General features: G+C 39.1%; 4 protein-coding genes across 4 annotated transcripts; 1 reads left to right on the forward strand and 3 right to left on the reverse strand.

The window, feature by feature from the left end:
* Window positions 1-3,879: 3,879 nt before the first annotated feature.
* On the forward strand, window positions 3,880-5,712 carry F4817DRAFT_356052 (uncharacterized protein; the record flags this gene model as incomplete). Its single annotated transcript, XM_049305741.1, has 2 exons — window positions 3,880-4,678; window positions 4,733-5,712. The coding sequence occupies 2 exons, from the start codon at window positions 3,880-3,882 to the stop codon at window positions 5,710-5,712; spliced, it is 1,779 nt and encodes a 592-aa protein (XP_049163294.1).
* Window positions 5,713-6,923: 1,211 nt separating this feature from the next.
* F4817DRAFT_324921 (uncharacterized protein) lies at window positions 6,924-9,938 on the reverse strand. The gene is made up of 7 exons (XM_049301698.1): window positions 9,395-9,938; window positions 9,254-9,338; window positions 8,815-9,177; window positions 8,577-8,758; window positions 8,340-8,520; window positions 7,679-8,280; window positions 6,924-7,602 (listed from the first exon to the last, which is right to left on the reverse strand). Exons 2-7 carry the CDS (start codon window positions 9,330-9,332, stop codon window positions 7,390-7,392), a joined length of 1,620 nt encoding a protein of 539 aa, XP_049163295.1. The 5' UTR covers window positions 9,333-9,338; window positions 9,395-9,938; the 3' UTR covers window positions 6,924-7,389.
* Window positions 9,939-10,365: 427 nt separating this feature from the next.
* F4817DRAFT_311821 (uncharacterized protein) lies at window positions 10,366-12,966 on the reverse strand (the record flags this gene model as incomplete). The annotated part of the gene is made up of 6 exons (XM_049300043.1): window positions 10,366-10,583; window positions 10,680-11,131; window positions 11,183-11,414; window positions 11,471-11,555; window positions 11,651-12,588; window positions 12,687-12,966. 6 exons carry the CDS (start codon window positions 12,964-12,966, stop codon window positions 10,366-10,368), a joined length of 2,205 nt encoding a protein of 734 aa, XP_049163296.1.
* A 1,957-nt stretch (window positions 12,967-14,923) lies between these two features.
* Window positions 14,924-16,958, reverse strand: F4817DRAFT_324927 (glycosyltransferase family 8 protein). Its single transcript, XM_049301699.1, has 3 exons — window positions 16,047-16,958; window positions 15,395-15,987; window positions 14,924-15,340 (listed from the first exon to the last, which is right to left on the reverse strand). The coding sequence occupies exons 1-3, from the start codon at window positions 16,624-16,626 to the stop codon at window positions 15,305-15,307; spliced, it is 1,209 nt and encodes a 402-aa protein (XP_049163297.1). The 5' UTR covers window positions 16,627-16,958; the 3' UTR covers window positions 14,924-15,304.
* Window positions 16,959-17,707: the final 749 nt, after the last annotated feature.

The following is a 17,707-nucleotide window of genomic DNA, read 5'->3' on the forward strand; positions in this document are numbered from 1 at the left end:
ATATTATATAATATAAAAAATAAAAAATAATAAAATAATTTAATTAATTATATTAAATTAAATAAAAAAATAAAAAAATAATTAAATAAAAAAAATTTATTTATATATATATAAATTAATTTTTAAATAATATATTTAAATATAATTTTAATTATATAATATAATTATATAATTAATAAAATAATTAATTTAAAAAATAACCGGTATTAAAAAAATAAAAAAAAAATAAAATAATAAAAAAATTAATAAAAAATAAATAAAAATAAATAAAAATAAATAAAAATAAATAAAAATAAATAAAAATAAATAAAAATAAATAATAAAAAAAAATAAAAAAAATTTATTTAAAAAAATAATAATTATAAAAAATTAAAAAATTAATAAAAAATAAAAAAAAAATTTAAAAAAAATTTAAAAGGTATAAAATTTTTTTTTTATAAAATAACCATTTTTTAAACTTAAAAGTTTAAACGGTTTTTTCGGAAAAATTTAATAAATAATTTTTTTATTTTTTTATTTTTATCTTTTTTTTTTTAACTTTTAATTTTTTTTTAGCTTTTAATCCTTTTTTAACTTTTATTTTCTATAATAAAATTTCGAAATAAATTAAAAATTTACAATTATTTATTAATAAAATTTTAACTTTTTAAAATATATATAATATTAAATAAATAAAAATAATATTAATTTAATAATAAAAAAAGATTTTATTTAATTATAATTTTATTAATATATATATATATTTTTTATATTAATTTTATATAATTTTTAATTTTTTAAAATATACGTTTTTTATTAAATAATTTTATATTTAATTATATAATTTTTAATTATTTATTTAATTAATTGTTTAATTTTATATATATAATAAAAAAATTATTAAATAAACGGTATAAAATTTAATTAATAAAAAAATATATATTTTATTAAAAAATATTACGTAAAAATTATAATATATATATAAAAAATAAATATAAAATATAATAAAATATTAAAAAATTTATATAATAAAAAATATAATTTTAATTTAATTTATTTTAATTATAATTATTATTTAAATAATTTTTTTTTATTAAATTAATATTATTTATAAATAATAAAATTAATTTTATATAAATAATATTTAAATAAATATTATATAATTATAATTATATATATTTATTAATTATTAAAAAATAATTATATAAAAATAATTATATAATAATATATAATTAATTTTTATATAAAAAGCAATTTTTTTTAAATAATATTTATATATATAATTTATTATTATTATAATAATAATTATTATAATAATTTTATTTATATTTTATTTTTATTAACTTTTAAAATAATATTTATAAAATATTTATATTATTTTTTAATAAAAAAAAAATATATTATTATATTTTTATTAATTTTTAAAATAATATTTATAATAGTTTTTTATATTAATAAAAGTTTTAAACGTTATTTAAACGCGTTTAAAAGTTTAAATTTACGTTATTTACGTATAAAATAATATTAATTACATTTTATTATTTTTATAACTTTATTTTTTATATAAAAAATTAATATAATTTAAAATTAATAATTATATAATTATTAAAATTATTAATTAATAATTATATAATTATTAAAATTATTAATTAATAATTATTAAAAACGTACGTTTATATAATAAATTAATAAATTAATTTAATATAATAAAAACTTTTTATTTAATAATTTTAATCGTATTATTTATTTATTAAATAATTTATTTATATTTATTATATATAATAATTTCGATTATGTTTAATTATATTTAAAGTTTTATTTTTTATATATAATAAATTAATATATATTAATTAATAATTATATAAATATTAAAATTATTAATTAAATTATTAAAAATATATATTTATAATATAAGTTAATAATATTAATTTATTATAAAAAAAATTTATTAATAAAAATTAAAAATAATTTTATTTTCCGTTAATAATTTTTATAATAATTTTTATAAATTTTTATAATTTTTACAATTTTTATAATTTTTACAATTTTTATAATTTTTACAATTTTTATAATTTAATTAAAAATAACTTTATTTTTAATTAAATAAAACTTTTATTTTAACCGTTTTAATTTATTTTAATTAATTTAATAAAAAATTTTATTAATAAAAAATCATATTAAATAAAAAAATTTAATAAAATTTAATTAAATAAAAAGTTTAATATAAAATTAAATTAAACGAAAAAATTTAATAAAATTTAATTAAATAAAAAATTTAATAAAAAATTTAATTATATATAAAAAATTTAATTATTTTTATTTTAACCGTTTTAATTTAATTTAATTTATTTAAATTAATTTAAATTTATTATATATTATTATAAAACTTATTAATAATTACGTTATAATATAAAAAAAATAAATTAAAAAAAAAAAATTTATTAATATTAAATTTATAATTATATTATAATAAAAAAAAAAAATATTAATATTAAAATATAATTATATAAAAATAATTATATAATAATACGTAATTATTTTTTATATAAAAAATAATTTTTTTTAAATAATATTTACATATATAATTTATTATTATAATAATAATAATTATTGTAATAATTTTATTTCGTATTATATTTCGTTTTTTTATTAAATATATATTACCATTTTACTTTATTATTTAATAATATATATATAATTAAATAAATTTATATTAAAATTTAAATATATTTTTTAATTATATTTAATTTATATAATTTTTTTTAAAAAAATATATTTATTTTTATTAATATTATAAAATTATATTATAAATTAAAAATATAAATTAAAAAATAATATAATAATAAATATTTATAAAAATATTTATAAAAATTTATTAAATATAATTAAAATTATATATATATATAAAATTAAATATTAAATTTATTTATAAAATATTACGTAATATATTATATAATATATCATTTTTAATATAAAATTTTATTTTTTATTTATTTTTATTTTTAATATTATTTTATTTTTTATTATTAATTAATTAATTTAATTAATTATTATAATCTTTTCGTTGCGTTCTGCCACGTTTCAATTGAAAAAATGGTACAATGTCCAAAAGTCACAAAAGTGCGCGGGATCTTACAGGAACAGGTGCTGCGTTAACGATACCGATATCCACCAGTGGTTTTTTCCCGGGTCTGCAATTACATATTTTCCCCTTCTCACTTTTTCCTCCCAGGAAAACCAAACTACCACCAGACAACGAAGTCGCACTACAAACAGCTTTCAAGAAAGTATTCCAGTTAGATCACACTAAAACTTCGTCGAGAACCATGCCTTCGGCCGTCGCTGAGCTGTAAATACCCACTACGGGACATGTCTGGCGTTCCCGGTCATGTCCCGTAGTCCAGCAGTTCACCGAGATATTCAATCGCAATTCGACAACTCGACGAAGTTATACAGGCTTTCACTGTCTTGTGTGCCCTTTTTAGACAAAGTGTGCCTCCCGGAAGTCTAAATATTAGACAGAATTACAGAATTACTGCACTACTGCGCATTTCGCCCATCCATTGCCGGCGTATACGACTTCGGCTCAGTGACGACGATTATACTCTTCCCTCAACCCCTTTCACCTCCTTCCCCCTCCTAACAATCGCCCATTACTTCGTTTCGTATACCCTTGTAAACAGTATACAACTCGGGTATAACCTTGAGAAAGGGCACTGTCGAGAAACTAAAGGGTTTTTATACTACCACGAGAGTGGACACTCTCTGCATTATCTGCGCTGTTCGAGTATCACTAAGGCTTCACCGCCGTTTGTCTCGATTTTCTCAACCTCGAATCCGGGGGTGGAACCATTACCCCTGCATTCCTCGCATATTCTCTATAATTAGCATACGGTAACAATGTCCCGCAACGTACGGCAACAACGGCCACCGACTACTCCCGTCAAGGTCTCCAAGCGTCGTGCCTCGGATGCTTCGTCGTCACTCGACCTCTCTGATGAGGGTGGTTATTCTGGAGTAGAAGACATCAGTGATTCTGACGACGACGATGAGGATGGAATAAACGCGGTCGAGGAGGAGCATATTCTCTCACATGAACTGCACAAACCTATTCGCAGCTCACGCTCCCCTCGGCCGCATGATGATGACGACGAACAGGATGAACAAGACGACGAAGATGATGGTGAGGGTGGGGATGAGTACGAGGGCGATGATGACGACGCGGGCGACAATGCAAGCTGGGATGGTATCTCCTCTGAAGCAGACGCTGACGACGATCTCGCAATTGATCAGGGATACATCAGCACAGAACGGCGCGTCCGCTTCGATATCCCTGAAGATTCGTCGGACGATGACTCGACAGAAACTGATGACGATGTAGACCATGGTTTTTTCCCTGACCTCTTCGTTGACAAGAGCATTCTCGATCCTTCTTTTCGTCGAGAAATTGAGCATGATGCTGACCCTTACGACTCGTCTAATTCGGAAGCATTTTGGGATAATTATTCTACCGCTGCTGGCGACTGGCATGGCTTTGACGACGAGCCGGCCTCTGATTTTGAGGCTTTAATCAAATCCTTAGACGATCAAGATAGTACGCCGGTTCCTACACCTATGACGAACCAGGATCTATCAACTTCCACCAACACCCCCATGGATCTATCCGACAACGACGAGATCTCCCTTGACGGATATCAAAGTGAGTGAGAGAAATTCGGCTAATAACAAATTTATACTAATCCTCCCCGCGTAGCTGATGGGGATACTACCGATGAGGAAGATCCGCCTGAGAAACCCGTCCGACGTAAGACTCGACGGGAGGCTGTAGACGATGATTCCGATTCGGATGTCATTACGCTCGTTCGGCCACGCCGCGGGCAACCACGCGTTGGTCGGTTTAATCTCGACAAGTCTAGTAAGAAGCCCATTGCGATCTTAAACCCGAGAACCGGCAAGATGATGATCTTCACTCATCAAACCATGCGAGGGAGAGGTTTCGATCTCTCTCCAGAGCAATTCAACTTCCACTATTTTGACCAGACCCAGTCTTCTCCTATGCTCAGCAACCCGGGCAGTATCATGATGAGCGGCATGATCTCCTCTAGCACTTACGGGGACTTTATGAATACGCACGCCGTCGGTCCTGAAGAAGCTTGGTATTCTCAGCTATCTGATGGGAATGCAGTTGAGACGTCTGATTCGGACGATCAAGTTGTCGACGAAGCAGAGAAGAATCTCAAGTTGGAAGATTTCATCACCTTGGATAATGACGACGAGGATGATGAGGGCGATGAATCATCTGAAGAAGAGAAGACCCTCGAGAATGACGAGGCGGATGATCAAATATTCCGCACGCCTGGCCGTACACCCGGCCGCCCCGCTACTGCGTCCAGCGATGTGGCATCCCTCCTCGACCACTTCCAACATAACACCAATATCGTCGGTGCATTTCGCCGAGACCAAGCGAATCATCAGTTAATTAGCCGTAGTAAGGCTACCCGAGAATCTCTCGCGTTCTCCGGTCCCTATTTTGAAGGCACTCTCCGTGGCATTAAGGATGGGCGCATCGCTACTACCAACGTTCCCATCTCTCCCATGCGTAAACAGAAGAAGATGCCTGAGCTCGCCAGCAGCCCTCTCTCGACCGTGACGCAGAAGAGGAAAGCATCGTCGGAGCACCATCTCGGCCATAAACGGCAGAGGAGCATTCCCGATGTAAATCTCAGGATCTAATCCTTTATACGTCATACTCTCGCCCGACGTTCTTTTTCTTTTTTTGTTATCACAATACGCCGATGGACGGTGTGGCCTATTCCCATAGGTCATTCCCTGGCCATTGATCACCTACCCACAAGACGAATCCGATGTATTTATACGGATCGATCACAGGGTGATTTTCTCTTTTCTTTGTCTCTAGCACCTGTACCTACAACCCCTGTCAGACGGTTCTGATTTGGTATCTGAAGAAGGCTAGCCATGGCCGGCGATGCGATACTCCTGTCCATGGCTATGCTATTTAAGAGATTTGGTGGCAGCTCCGCGGAAATACCATGCTTGTCAATAGTTTCCTTAAATCTCTTGTTTGTTCCGGTGGCTGAAGGCTACACAATCTAGCCTGACAAGCTCTGGTGCTTATTTAGACGGCCATAGACAAAAGCGGAACCTGGTGTTCATAGTACTGTGGAAGGACGATAATGCCCCGGATATATTTGCGAAGACAAATCGTGTTTGACATCATGCTGAAAAGTATGAATACTCTCACATAGTCTTACTCCTAAAGAGGCGATGTCGTTCGCAATGTCTCACAAGATGTTATTTCATAAAAGACTCAATCTAAAACTACTTTCATCATAATGTCTATCCTCGTGTATGAAATTATCATCCTATTGACATGAGTGTTTCTATAATCGTCTTTAGATTAACGTTACCATCGCTAATATCGCATCCCCTCTATTTCCGTACCCTAGAATAGCTTCAATACCTCTTGGAGCAAAATAACTATCAGATGAAGTTTGAGTTTTAATTATTTTAAGATTACGAACATGCTGAAGGTAAGCATTTGATATTTAATTTACCACCCTCAAGATAGCTAACAGAATCACGATATACGACTGCTTGTATTTACGACTTTGGCCAGGCCTGGTTACTATGTTTTTAGTAGTATACCAGTCAGCCAGGATCCCTCGTGTTCTTGGGCTAGTTTTCACTTCTACGTTGCAACAAATGAAGCGCGAAGTAAATGATTTATTCCGGTGGTCATATCCTATCATATTGTACCTAACACCCAGTACGGTCGACACGTTTAGTCAACTTTTAACTACAGGTCATTCGGACATAGAACTAGAGTCATTAAGTCTATGGATTACCAAACGCTTTCATCAAAAATCGGGCGTATACGCGAAAATAAAATTTGTGAGGATTATCCGATATAAAACCTATATCCTTCAATTTGTACCTATACTCATTGGAATAAAGATAACCTCACCAAGTTAGAAAGTGAAAGACATAAGGCAATACAAAAGACACCAATTCATAGCAACATAGTAATAAAACTAATCTCACAATCTCAACTACAGTACTTCATCATCTAACATAGACAAATGCCAGTGTTAACTCGGTTGCTAATAGGAGCCCTCAAAAATAGGGGGTGATCCTAGAAATCGTAATAGCCAATATCATGACCCTACCCAAACCGTGATGAAAGGAGCCCATAGAACAATACACCTTGCTTTAGCTTTCGTTACGCCAAATCGATCCATATTTTATCATCTTCGCGTGCTCGTCTTTCCCATCCAACGGCTACGCACCTCATACAATCCTTCTCGCATCTCGACATCATTTAGAATTTCATCCATCCATCCCTTCCCCAATCTTACTTAATATAAAAGGTATTTGAGCGCGATGATATGATCATAGCTCCTCCTTTACCTCACCAGCCTTCTTCTTCGCGGCCTCGGAACCGGCACCCAGTTGTCCCACGACCCATTGGTACGCGTTCTTGACACTCTCGCCAATCTTGGCGAACGCGGTGCTAGCCGGGTTAGAGGTACCGTACTTGAAGTACGTCGATTGCTTGCGCGCCTCGGCGCGGAGCTCGTTGAGGGTGGAGCCCTGGGGAACGGGCTGTGTCGGAGTTAGCATTATATAAATTATTTAACGTATACAAGTTGTTCTTAATTAAAGATGGAAGTACACTTACCACGCCATAGCTGTCTAGGTACGCCTTTAACTCGCTCTCGCTCCATGTGTCGAAAGTGCTCTTCTTAGCCGAATCAGTAGCCTGAGCCAAATAGCTTGTCGCAGAGGCGTACGAGATGCCGCCGGCGCTTGAAGCAGACGCGTAAGCCGATTGAGCGGCGTCTACGAGTTCGTCTCGGGTAGCGGAGCTGCTCTCGCCAACCTTCGCCGCGGCCGCGTTGCCACTACCGGCTAGGTACTTCTTCAGGTTGTCGTAAGATAGGTCGTCCCAAGTCCAAGCGCTGAAGGGGTGGGCAGCCTTGTGGGCGTTGCGCCGCACTAAGGCGCGGAGCTCATCAATCTTCGACCCCTGGGGGACAGGAACTCCGCGAGCATCCAGATAAGCCTTCAGTCGGCTCAAAGACCAGACATCAACTGCCTTGTTGAAAGCATCCTGAGCGGCAAGGCTGGCATCGTTGGTGGCCTTGGCGTACTGGTTACCAGCTTTACTAGTAGCGGCACCGAAAGCGCTTGAAGCGGATGCGGATACGTTGTCACCGAGGATAGCAGCGCGGTGTTTCCGAACAAGTGCACGCAGCTCATTGGTCTTGCTGCCTTGAGGAACTGAATATGCTGTTAGTTAAAGTTACGAGAGTGGTCCAACCGCTACTTGTGTTACTTACCATTGACTCCGTTCTTGTCACAGAACTCCTTTAGTTGAGACTCGCTCCAAGCATCAATAAGCTTATCAGTGAGAGCATCGTAGGCGGAATTAGCACTAGCGGAAGCAGACTCTTTCTGCTCTTGCAGTTTCAGATAAGCAAGGCGGGAGTTGCGGCGAACCATGGAAATCAGTCGGTTACGCTGCAGTTCACGACGTTAGTTCAGTACGTTTAACTGGATCTTCGGGGATTTCTTACGTCAGTGATTTGAGGAGCAGGAACCCCATGGGTGTCTAGCCACTCCTTCAGGTCGGATTCGGACCAAGAGTCGTAAAGCCAATCTCCCGGGTACGAAGCGGTCTCACCGGCTTTCTTCGCTATGGCCTCGTAGTTAGAGCGGACCTTCTGAAGCAAAGTATCACGGGTTCGTGGCTGAGGGACTATACATGATATTAGCAAGATATCAAATAGACACTAAGGTATTTAGAAATATTACCTGGAATGCCATGTTTGTCGGCAAACGCCTTTAGAGCACTGTCAGTCCAGGTATCGAAGATCCATTCTTGGACACTGGTCCAGCCCGTCTGGGCTTTGTCTTCCGTCTCGTACCAAGCATTCGCTACCTGGTTGACGAGCGAATCCTTGTTCGACTTTATAGAGTCTTTAGTCTCTACACCTTTCGTTTTAAGGTATGCTATAAGCTTGTCCGTGTCCCAGTTCTTATAAGGGGAGACGGCGTAGGAATCCCAGTTTTTCTGAATCAAGATCTCAAGATCTTTTCGATCAGCCGGTGTAGGATAGGGGATATCATTGTCGGACAGCCATCGTTCTAGTTCGGTCTCATGCCACTTGTTGTATGCTGTGTTTAACATAGGTATTAGCAAGTGATACCATGTAATCAACTCAAAAGAATATATAACTTTGCAATAACTTACCAGCTTTACTAAACCAGCTGCTACCCACGACGGCATCAGCCGCCAGGCCAAGGGAGAGGACGGTTGAAAGCCACCTCATGACGGTCTAGGTATCTAAGCTTAATTCTACGATTATATCCTCGTTGATATTATGCTTCGTACTAGGTATTTGTTCTATTGTAGAAGAATTAAGTATGTCGAACTATGATGAATATCGTGAAGGATGGAAGGAATTGAAATGGTTTTGTTTGGCACGGGAGAGAAAAGTCAGTGGAATTTTAAGAAATGTATGATGATGAAGGATGATGAATATGTCAAAATGTATCACGTCACTGTTTTCTTTTGTTTACCGTCACAAGCTAAGCTCGACAAGTTAGCCTTAGGTCAGGCAGCTCTATGCATTAAAGCCCCTTCCCTTATGTACCCCTAAAGCTAGAAGTATTATAGGCCATACAGAGCTTCACGTTTTCTTATGTGGCCATTGCGTTAGACAAATATGACGTAGTAGCTACAGCAACTTGTGGCACCATAGGAATTGGTTTGCCTATCAGAAGATCTAAAGTGATGGGCATTACTAGTTTCAAAACAGAAAGAGGCGCTCAAGCCTTCAAATCTTCTTTATCGAATAGAAATAGAAATGTATGACCAAGGAGACAGATGAGTTTGCATGCGGCTAGTATCTCGATCATAGACTGTGAGGCTGGATAATGTAGGTTAAAGGCGAAGAGCAAGGAATGATAATTCCGGTGATGTCATCATCCTGAATTAGGTACCGCTTTAGCGTCGGTACGTATTGACAGCTAAAGCCACAATTTATTTGGCGGGTGTGGGGTAGAGTACCTAGGTACCTAAGCTGTTGGGGTTAACCCCACATTGGTTATTACTGTGTATCTATACAGTCTTTATACTCATAGTACACTGTCCTTATACTTATGTAAATATAAAAGCATTCTTATGTTATAGAAGCTAAACGCCTCTATATGCCTAGTACATATATAACCCTCCCATAAGTATGTAGGTAGTTGATAGCTCCGAGCTGAATGGCAGCATTATAAAACATACCTCCTCTACCATCCCTAACTCCTACAACTCCGAGTGCTCTAGAAGTAAATACTTCCTAACGTAGAAGGGTATCAAGATGAACTACTACCAATGGTCATTCTACGCATCTTTATGCTAGGCAACCCAAAGCTGCCCTGTTTCTTGGCCTTGGGTAAAGTATCTTCATCCTCTTCTCCGTTCCGAATCGCGCCGCCTCTCAATGACTCCTGATTTACGAAGAATCGTGGGAAAAGCCCTCCCTTACCATTCTTCTTCGTTCCGTACCAGCACCAGTCATCCTGATTCAGCCCTACACGAAGGGTTAGTATCTAATTAATAACCGAGTCCACTGCGGGATTACTAAAGGGGGATATAGGGGGTTAAGGTAGGCTGAGACTCAACATACAGGAAACATTGGACAAAGTTTCATCCTTGTCAAATTGCAACCATCCTGCTGACATATCCTTCACCTCAAATTTCCAGCGCGTCGTAACGAACATGCCGTCGGTACATGCATTTGTGCCTGGGAGGTTTGCAGGCAATTCGAGGATGACGTGCTTCGTAGGAAAGGAACCCCATTGGCCGTCGTGCCAGCCAGTGCACCATTTCCCCTTCCAATTCTCTGGAAATTCGAGACCCACGATGCGGGCGCCTTCCATAAACTTCATAACCCGATCCGAATTACCGTCGGGATCCGTCAAATCGCGTCCATACCGTTTAATGTGGCTCTTAATGGCTCTCGCAGATGGAAATTTGGCTAGAGTCGCAGTGTCTGGAAGTAGGCTAGCTACAGGAGGGTTTGGGAAGTGAAGATCGTAATCTTCAACAATAGGGTCGTTCTTGGGCACTTCGCCATACCTTTTAGGTGATTAGCTAAATTATTTAAAGAATCAAAGACGGGATTTTTACAGAATCGTGATCCCGGGGATCTCCGGTAAAGGCTGTGGGTGGCGCGATAAATGTTTAAACAACTGGTCCTGCGTTGTAAATATCGTAGCATCGTCGGCATAGACGGTCTGTCCCTTTTCTGCGCAGAAGAGGCAGCCGAATCGCATCGTAAACGCTGAATCCGAGACCAAGTGAGACTTGTATAGAAACCGGAGACGATACAAAACGCCGGCTTTGCCAAAGTTCCCACCCGCTGCGAGTCTCGGGGGTTAGCTGAGTGGCCTGGGATTATTAGGGGATTTGGCTTACGGTCAAGAGCGTCGTCGAGCTCTACTTCCAACAGGGATTGGGCGAACTCGCATTCCGTGCATCGGGCAGTGCTTCGTCTAGTTCCCTAATTATACGGCATTAGCGGAAGTCGCCTCGTTACGAACATATCAGCCTTCTATGATATATAGGCGGCAGCTAAATAAGCTAAAATGCCCTTACATATTCCATTACGGCTTTGGTAGCAGCCCTGCGCCCCTTAAATCGATACGTCTGCGAACCCGTGCATAAGCCCTTATGTATATAAAGGCTGCTGTCTAATCCGATCTGATAACCAGAGAACGAGTCCTTTCTTGCCGCAAAAAGTTCCTCTGCAGGTATTAGGCCATCTTCGTAAGCCGGCGGACCGGGCAATGGCGGTAGCTCAACTTCGATCGGTTCGTGTGTTTCAGGGGAGTCTGTCATGGACTTCGCAAGCGAGGTAGTTCTCTGGTCGCTCGTGGGGACGTGGACGGATGATCTGGGGCCCGAGGTATAACTACCAGTAGTAGTGTACCACGATATCCTACTATAGGAAGTATCCGGGCTTTTAGGTACATTATGCGGCACCGATAACTCTTGGCCGTGTAGAGTAAGGCTGTCGAGGCTATTAAAGATGACAGGATGCCCCACAAAGTAGTCATCTTCAGGGATCGAATTATTGCGAGACCACGATTTAGCAGCAGTGGTCTGTTCGCTAACCCAGGCCGACGTCCTCGGGTTCGGAGGTGGCGCACTTGGGGGGGTAGATATAAGACTGATGAAATCGCGCTCTGCTCCTAGTATATCGGGACTGGACGGTCGTCTAGATGGTGTGCTGGCGCCACTTATGCCGGCACTGTCGCTGAGCCTCATAGAGGTAATAGATCCGCTATTGTCATGGCCCTTATTATTCGAATCCCGTGAAGATAACGGCTGTATCCACGATGGAGGGGACGATGCTTCCCGCACGCTTTTTTCGATGTGTAGTCTCTTCATAGTTTCCATAAGAGTTAGAGCAAATGCCTTAGACGACGCTTGCACATCTGCGAACTTCTCGGGGTCGAATGAATCAACCTGGACGAAATCGTCCAAGTCGTAGAGCAAATCTTCCAGCCGTCTCTGGTTATCGAGAATCCGATCTGTAAGTTTAGGATCAGTAGGGTTCCTCAAACATGGCCTCAATTTGAGTAGCAACGATATATCGCAACTCTTATATTGGTAATAGGTAAAAATTCACCATTCTGTCGCATAGTCTCCGTGAACGCATCGCCATGTTTGTCAACGCGTTCCTGCCATAGTGGTAGAAGTCTCTGCAGGGCTCGCTCGCCTTCTTTAACTAAGGAGCGTCCTGATTTGAGCATATCCGTCACATTTTGTCCGTTCGACGGATCGGTGCCGTCTTCGTCCTCGTCGTCACCATTGCCGGCCGCTGCCTCGGCATTAGCGACAGCTTCCTTGCCCCGCTCTACAACTTCTCGGAAAGGCTGGATGAGAAGCTCCTCGGCGTCGATGGCCATCACCGACTGTCGAGACGCACCCGAGAGCGCTTGAACATGGACTAGAGAACTGCAGTATTATGAATACCAAAGATCGAAATGCGTGAGATGGACGAAACCGGACTAGACCATAAGATGACATGCATACAAACAACAGGTTCTCATAACCCAGGGTATCGTCACAAAGGTAAGGGGCATTGATGAGATGCACTATGTAGGTAGGTATGTTGCGCGAAGGAAGAAATTAATTAGATTGAAGTTGGTTCCGTCGTGACGGCACCTTTCATGTGCTCACCTTCCTTTTCTTCAACCTTTGTACATAGGTATTTATCCCACTCATATTTGGGGCTCTATCCTAGTACTATATTTCTAGCCATTCAAGTTGATGCTCAGCCTGCTGTAGACTAGACGAGGGGGGACCCTGAATCCGACATCCTGGTTCGTCCAGTTCTTGGCCGGCTGTTAGATATCGATGCAACGAATTATCGACATGGGCGAATCACGGCGTCTCCATACCACTCGTTAGTAGGAATATAGCGCACCCACCTCTGTTACGGTTATAGTTAAGCGCAACTCATAACCGTATGCGGCCTACCGATCTACCGATACCGCGAATTCGGATTTGCCGACGGCCAAATTCCGTATATTGATAATTTTTAGGGCTTCTGATAGGTACTCTGATAGCAAATCAACCCCACTAACCTAGTCGTTCTGCCGTTTCGGCGTGGGGAGTTGGAAGAGATGATACATAGGTAGGTATATCCCTCACAGGTAAGCGTCTTTCAGCTATTGTTTGACAATTGATTTAGGTTAGGAAGTGAAGGGAATAGAATCAAAAAGATGTTATCTTTGAAAAAGTTTTTATTTTTCTTGGGTCGCACGAATTACATAATATCCAATACCACGTGCAAGTACGAATGGCTTACGCGTAGTTCTCGAGCCAAGTCCAAGCCTCATACAGTCATACTAATATCTTGGTATAAGTTAGTATAGCTCGGCATCTATAACAACCACGCTTGTAAAGACGATAATATAAACTACCTCTTTTCCTCTGTCAAGTTGAGTCTTGGAATGTCTTCCCAAATTATAACCCAACACTATAGCCACTAGTATAATATTCCTTGTTTTCGTTGCTTTAGTTTTTCGTATCGGCTTAGCGATATCTACGACAAAATTCAAGATCGTACCTAGATGACGTCAATAAAGTCGCTATACTTCGTACTAAAGGGTAAATATGGATATGTTTCCGTTTTACTAAAAACGAGATAGTCACGTTTAAGGTTTCCATCATCTTAGTGGATTCTTGCTACTTGCTCTTAATAATAAATATATTCTCTAGCGTAGCGATAGTTATATGCTGAGAACAGGGACTCGACGGAAACGTACTGCTTCGTTTGTTTAGCCAGATAAGCTGGAGCTATTATCCCTCTACTGGAGGAAATGAAAGCTCATAAAACTGCATATACGCAAAGAGACAAGTGATACTAAGAAAACTGCCTTGGTTAGGTACCTGCCTAGAAAAGGGGGAAACTGAAAAAGGGGGAAGGGGTTTGCTTGCAAGACAAGCCGTGCAACATATAAGAAGCAGAGTGATACCCATTTCACGGGACGGGTTGCAGCATCGTGTCTCCTCCCTCCATTCTCGTATTTCCTTTTTTTAATCAAAATATAGCATGTACCTTAACCATCAATACGAATGCTAAGCAGTTAGACTATTTTTCGTCATGCTTAAAATCGGAAACACCAAATCTAAACAGATTAAGTACCTATCGAAACTCGTATTCTCCGTATCTCGAGAATAAAAGCAACCCTATTGCTCTACGAAGATATTGCACGTAGCTGGTTTAATGTCTCTTGGCGTCTTTGGTTGAAGATGAGACTCTGATGTAGAACTATAGGAGAGGCTGAACGATCTGCTCCTATGATACTAAGGTTTGGATCTCGAGGCACTCGAAAAAGGGAAGCTTTGTTCATCGTTAATAATAAAGCAGTATTCCTGAGGGCAACGGAGGACCACCTTGAAAGTGGTGAATAATTATCCTCTCCACTGTCCTCGAGATAATTGTTAGTGAATGTTAGATGGAACTTATTGTCCATCCAAGCTTCGACCATTATAATACAATAACACCATTACCCCTGAGGGGCCTTTAGTGGCAACACCTGCCGACGTTGAGCGGGTTTCGTTAAACAGGTAACATCTAAATAGACCTGCTGTAATATCAACTTTTGTGAAAGTAAAAGCGCTTTAGTTATTCAATGCTGGTATCTATAACATTTCATGCCACGTAAAATACAACTCGAGTTATTCAATATTAGAACACAAACCAACGACCCAAACGGAACACTCGACATTCCTGATTTATCGCCTAGCTTTCCTTCCGGCGTTGCAAACCCTCTGACATAGATGTTAGTGTCTACGAATTTCATTATATATAGGATTAGCACTTACCGCACGCCGCTCCGTGAAATCATTATAAAACCCGTTCCACAATTCTCTGGCTGAACAGTCCTCTTGGCCGTTCTTCGTCTCACATTTAGGCTGCTTGTCTTGTCGCATCGAGTCAGTCATCGGGATCCACGGCTTTGGCACGGGCCAGTCGGAGAAGTGAAGGAACTTGGCTTCGTTATAAATGGCAACAGGATCCCATTCTTCCTGGTCGGTACCCAAATAGTTCTGGTGGTTATCCCCACGGAACTCACCCGTCAACAAGTCGTAAGGACGATGCGGGAGAATCATAGCGCTGTCTGCGTATAGCTGGTTTACAATTTCCATATCGTAATCGTTGCGCCCGGCAGATTCCATCTTCTCCATGATCCTGCTAAACTCAACCGCGCTGGGCTGCACTAACATCAACTGAGACGATAAAATCTTGTTATCTGGAAATAGCCAGTAGGCACGAGGCATAGCAACAGGGCACGGTGGCATGAGGAATAACTCGTCCATGGTCTGGAGAATAGTTGAATCCGAGTCGACGTTTAAGACACGGGTGTATTGAGTTTGATTGAATGCAAGAAGCTTGGTGAAAGATTCGGCCCAGGTAGCTGGAAACAGTATTAGAGAACGAGAAAATAAAATTGAGAATAGACATGGACGTGCTTACCGTCACCGCCGGCCCGTCGTTTAATCTCTACGGGCACTAGCTTAACCTTGTACTCGTCCCGGGCCTTAGCGAGCAACCTGGCCTCTTCCGACGTTGGGTTCGTCTCGCCAGCGTCCATCATGTTCTCGGGATACATCATGACGCGATCAGCCTTGCTACCGAGGCGGGATAGAGTCTCGAAGATCATGACCGAGTTGCATAGATATGCAGCGTTAGTGACATATTGCGTGTAGGCAAACTGCGACCAGTTGACTTGCGCATCTTCGAATGCCGGTACAACTGCGGGAGGACAATTTGAATTGGCACCGGCGACGGCGGCAGCACCACCGCTTCGCAAACTCTCGATAGATGGGAGACGATCGTAGTTTCGGAAGCCAAGTAGGAATATGCCGACGGCAGCGAGGGAAAACGTAGCGTAGCGCACTCGCTTCGAACTTAAAATCTGGCCGATGCTGGGTTTGAGGTGGGAGGAGTCGGTAGCAGAGCCTGGGATTGTGTTCTGTTCGCTATTCTGAACGGCCCTATATCCAGATAGAGAGCCCCATGTAGAGGACCACGAGGAGCCCCAAAGCGGAGCCATATCGAAAGGTGTTGTTCAAAGACAGAGGTTAAGATTCGACGCTGGACGAAGGAGGAAGTTGAATCACCAAGGATTCGCCGAGAAAGGAATCAATACCAACAGGCAAGCAATGAAACAGCACTCATCGGGGAAACAAGGTACTTTGTAAGTAGAAAATAGGAAGGGATAAGTTAATAGGCATTTGCTATGTAGTTTGACATCAAAACAATAGCTAGCTATCTACCCACAGTTTACCGTAGTGTAGATGGACTGGGGAGAAATTGTGTGGTGATGTTTGCGACCTGGTTTTCCGAACAGGCTGAATCAAGTAGGTAGGTATTATTGAAGGTGATGGGCAATCGCATTGAAGGCGCCACTATGGATTACGAAAATACGCTAGGTACACTACAAAAGTACATGACTGCCACCTTAACCCGCCTACACGTGGCTTACTTTACCGCGTACGTAAACTGCTCTGCAGCTCTTTCTTTATTCAGTGGGGGCCGATTATCTATGCCATTAAAATTATGGCGCTAACTTTAAGGAAATTGATCTTATGCTGGGGTTAAGTTAGTCGCACCCACACAGTTTTTGATTATTTAATTTCTACTGTACGTATATCTTCTCAACTTCGAGGTACAACACAAACGCGGATTATTTTCTACTTACACACTAGGTACTACATAGGTAGGTAGGTAATCCGTACCTAACCTATCTCTTAAAGACCCAAACAGGGGTCTGTAAACTAGCGTTGTTCGCTACCAGCCGTTTTTATACAGATCTAAGTGATCTATTTCTATAAGTCGTCAGTTCGATGGTTAATCTTAGAATTATGCAATTTTGATAGAGAAAGCAGATTGAACAGCTGGTAGCGAGCGGCGCTAGTTTACAGGCCCCTGTTTGGGTCTCTAAGAGATAATATCATGACTCGTTTGCGTGGTTTATCTGAGTATAGTATTCTTTTTCTATCATAGCTTTCAATTGGTTCAAAGATTACTCGAGATCATCAACCTGATACGATCTCGTTTTCGATTGCCATAAATATATTCTGCAATAGAGTCTCACCCGCTGCAAGGATTCACCTATAAGGGTGGCAGCCAGC

Source organism: Daldinia loculata, assembly GCF_022478755.1.
Source record: "Daldinia loculata strain CBS 113971 unplaced genomic scaffold F4817scaffold_3, whole genome shotgun sequence".
Taxonomy (NCBI): domain Eukaryota; kingdom Fungi; phylum Ascomycota; class Sordariomycetes; order Xylariales; family Hypoxylaceae; genus Daldinia; species Daldinia loculata.

Bases quoted from the DNA above. Each gene is read 5' to 3' on its own strand.
- F4817DRAFT_324927 (XM_049301699.1), bottom strand. From the start codon at position 16,626: ATGGCTCCGCTTTGGGGCTCCTCGTGGTCCTCTACATGGGGCTCTCTA. The intron at 15,988-16,046 runs GTAAGCACGTCC...TACTGTTTCCAG, and splicing joins ACGACGGGCCGGCGGTGACG to CTACCTGGGCCGAATCTTTC. The intron at 15,341-15,394 runs GTAAGTGCTAAT...CATCTATGTCAG, and splicing joins ATTTCACGGAGCGGCGTGCG to AGGGTTTGCAACGCCGGAAG.
- F4817DRAFT_324921 (XM_049301698.1), bottom strand. From the start codon at position 9,332: ATGAGGTGGCTTTCAACCGTCCTCTCCCTTGGCCTGGCGGCTGATGCC. The intron at 8,759-8,814 runs GTAATATTTCTA...TATCATGTATAG, and splicing joins CGACAAACATGGCATTCCAG to TCCCTCAGCCACGAACCCGT. The intron at 7,603-7,678 runs GTAAGTGTACTT...ACTCCGACACAG, and splicing joins ACCTAGACAGCTATGGCGTG to CCCGTTCCCCAGGGCTCCAC.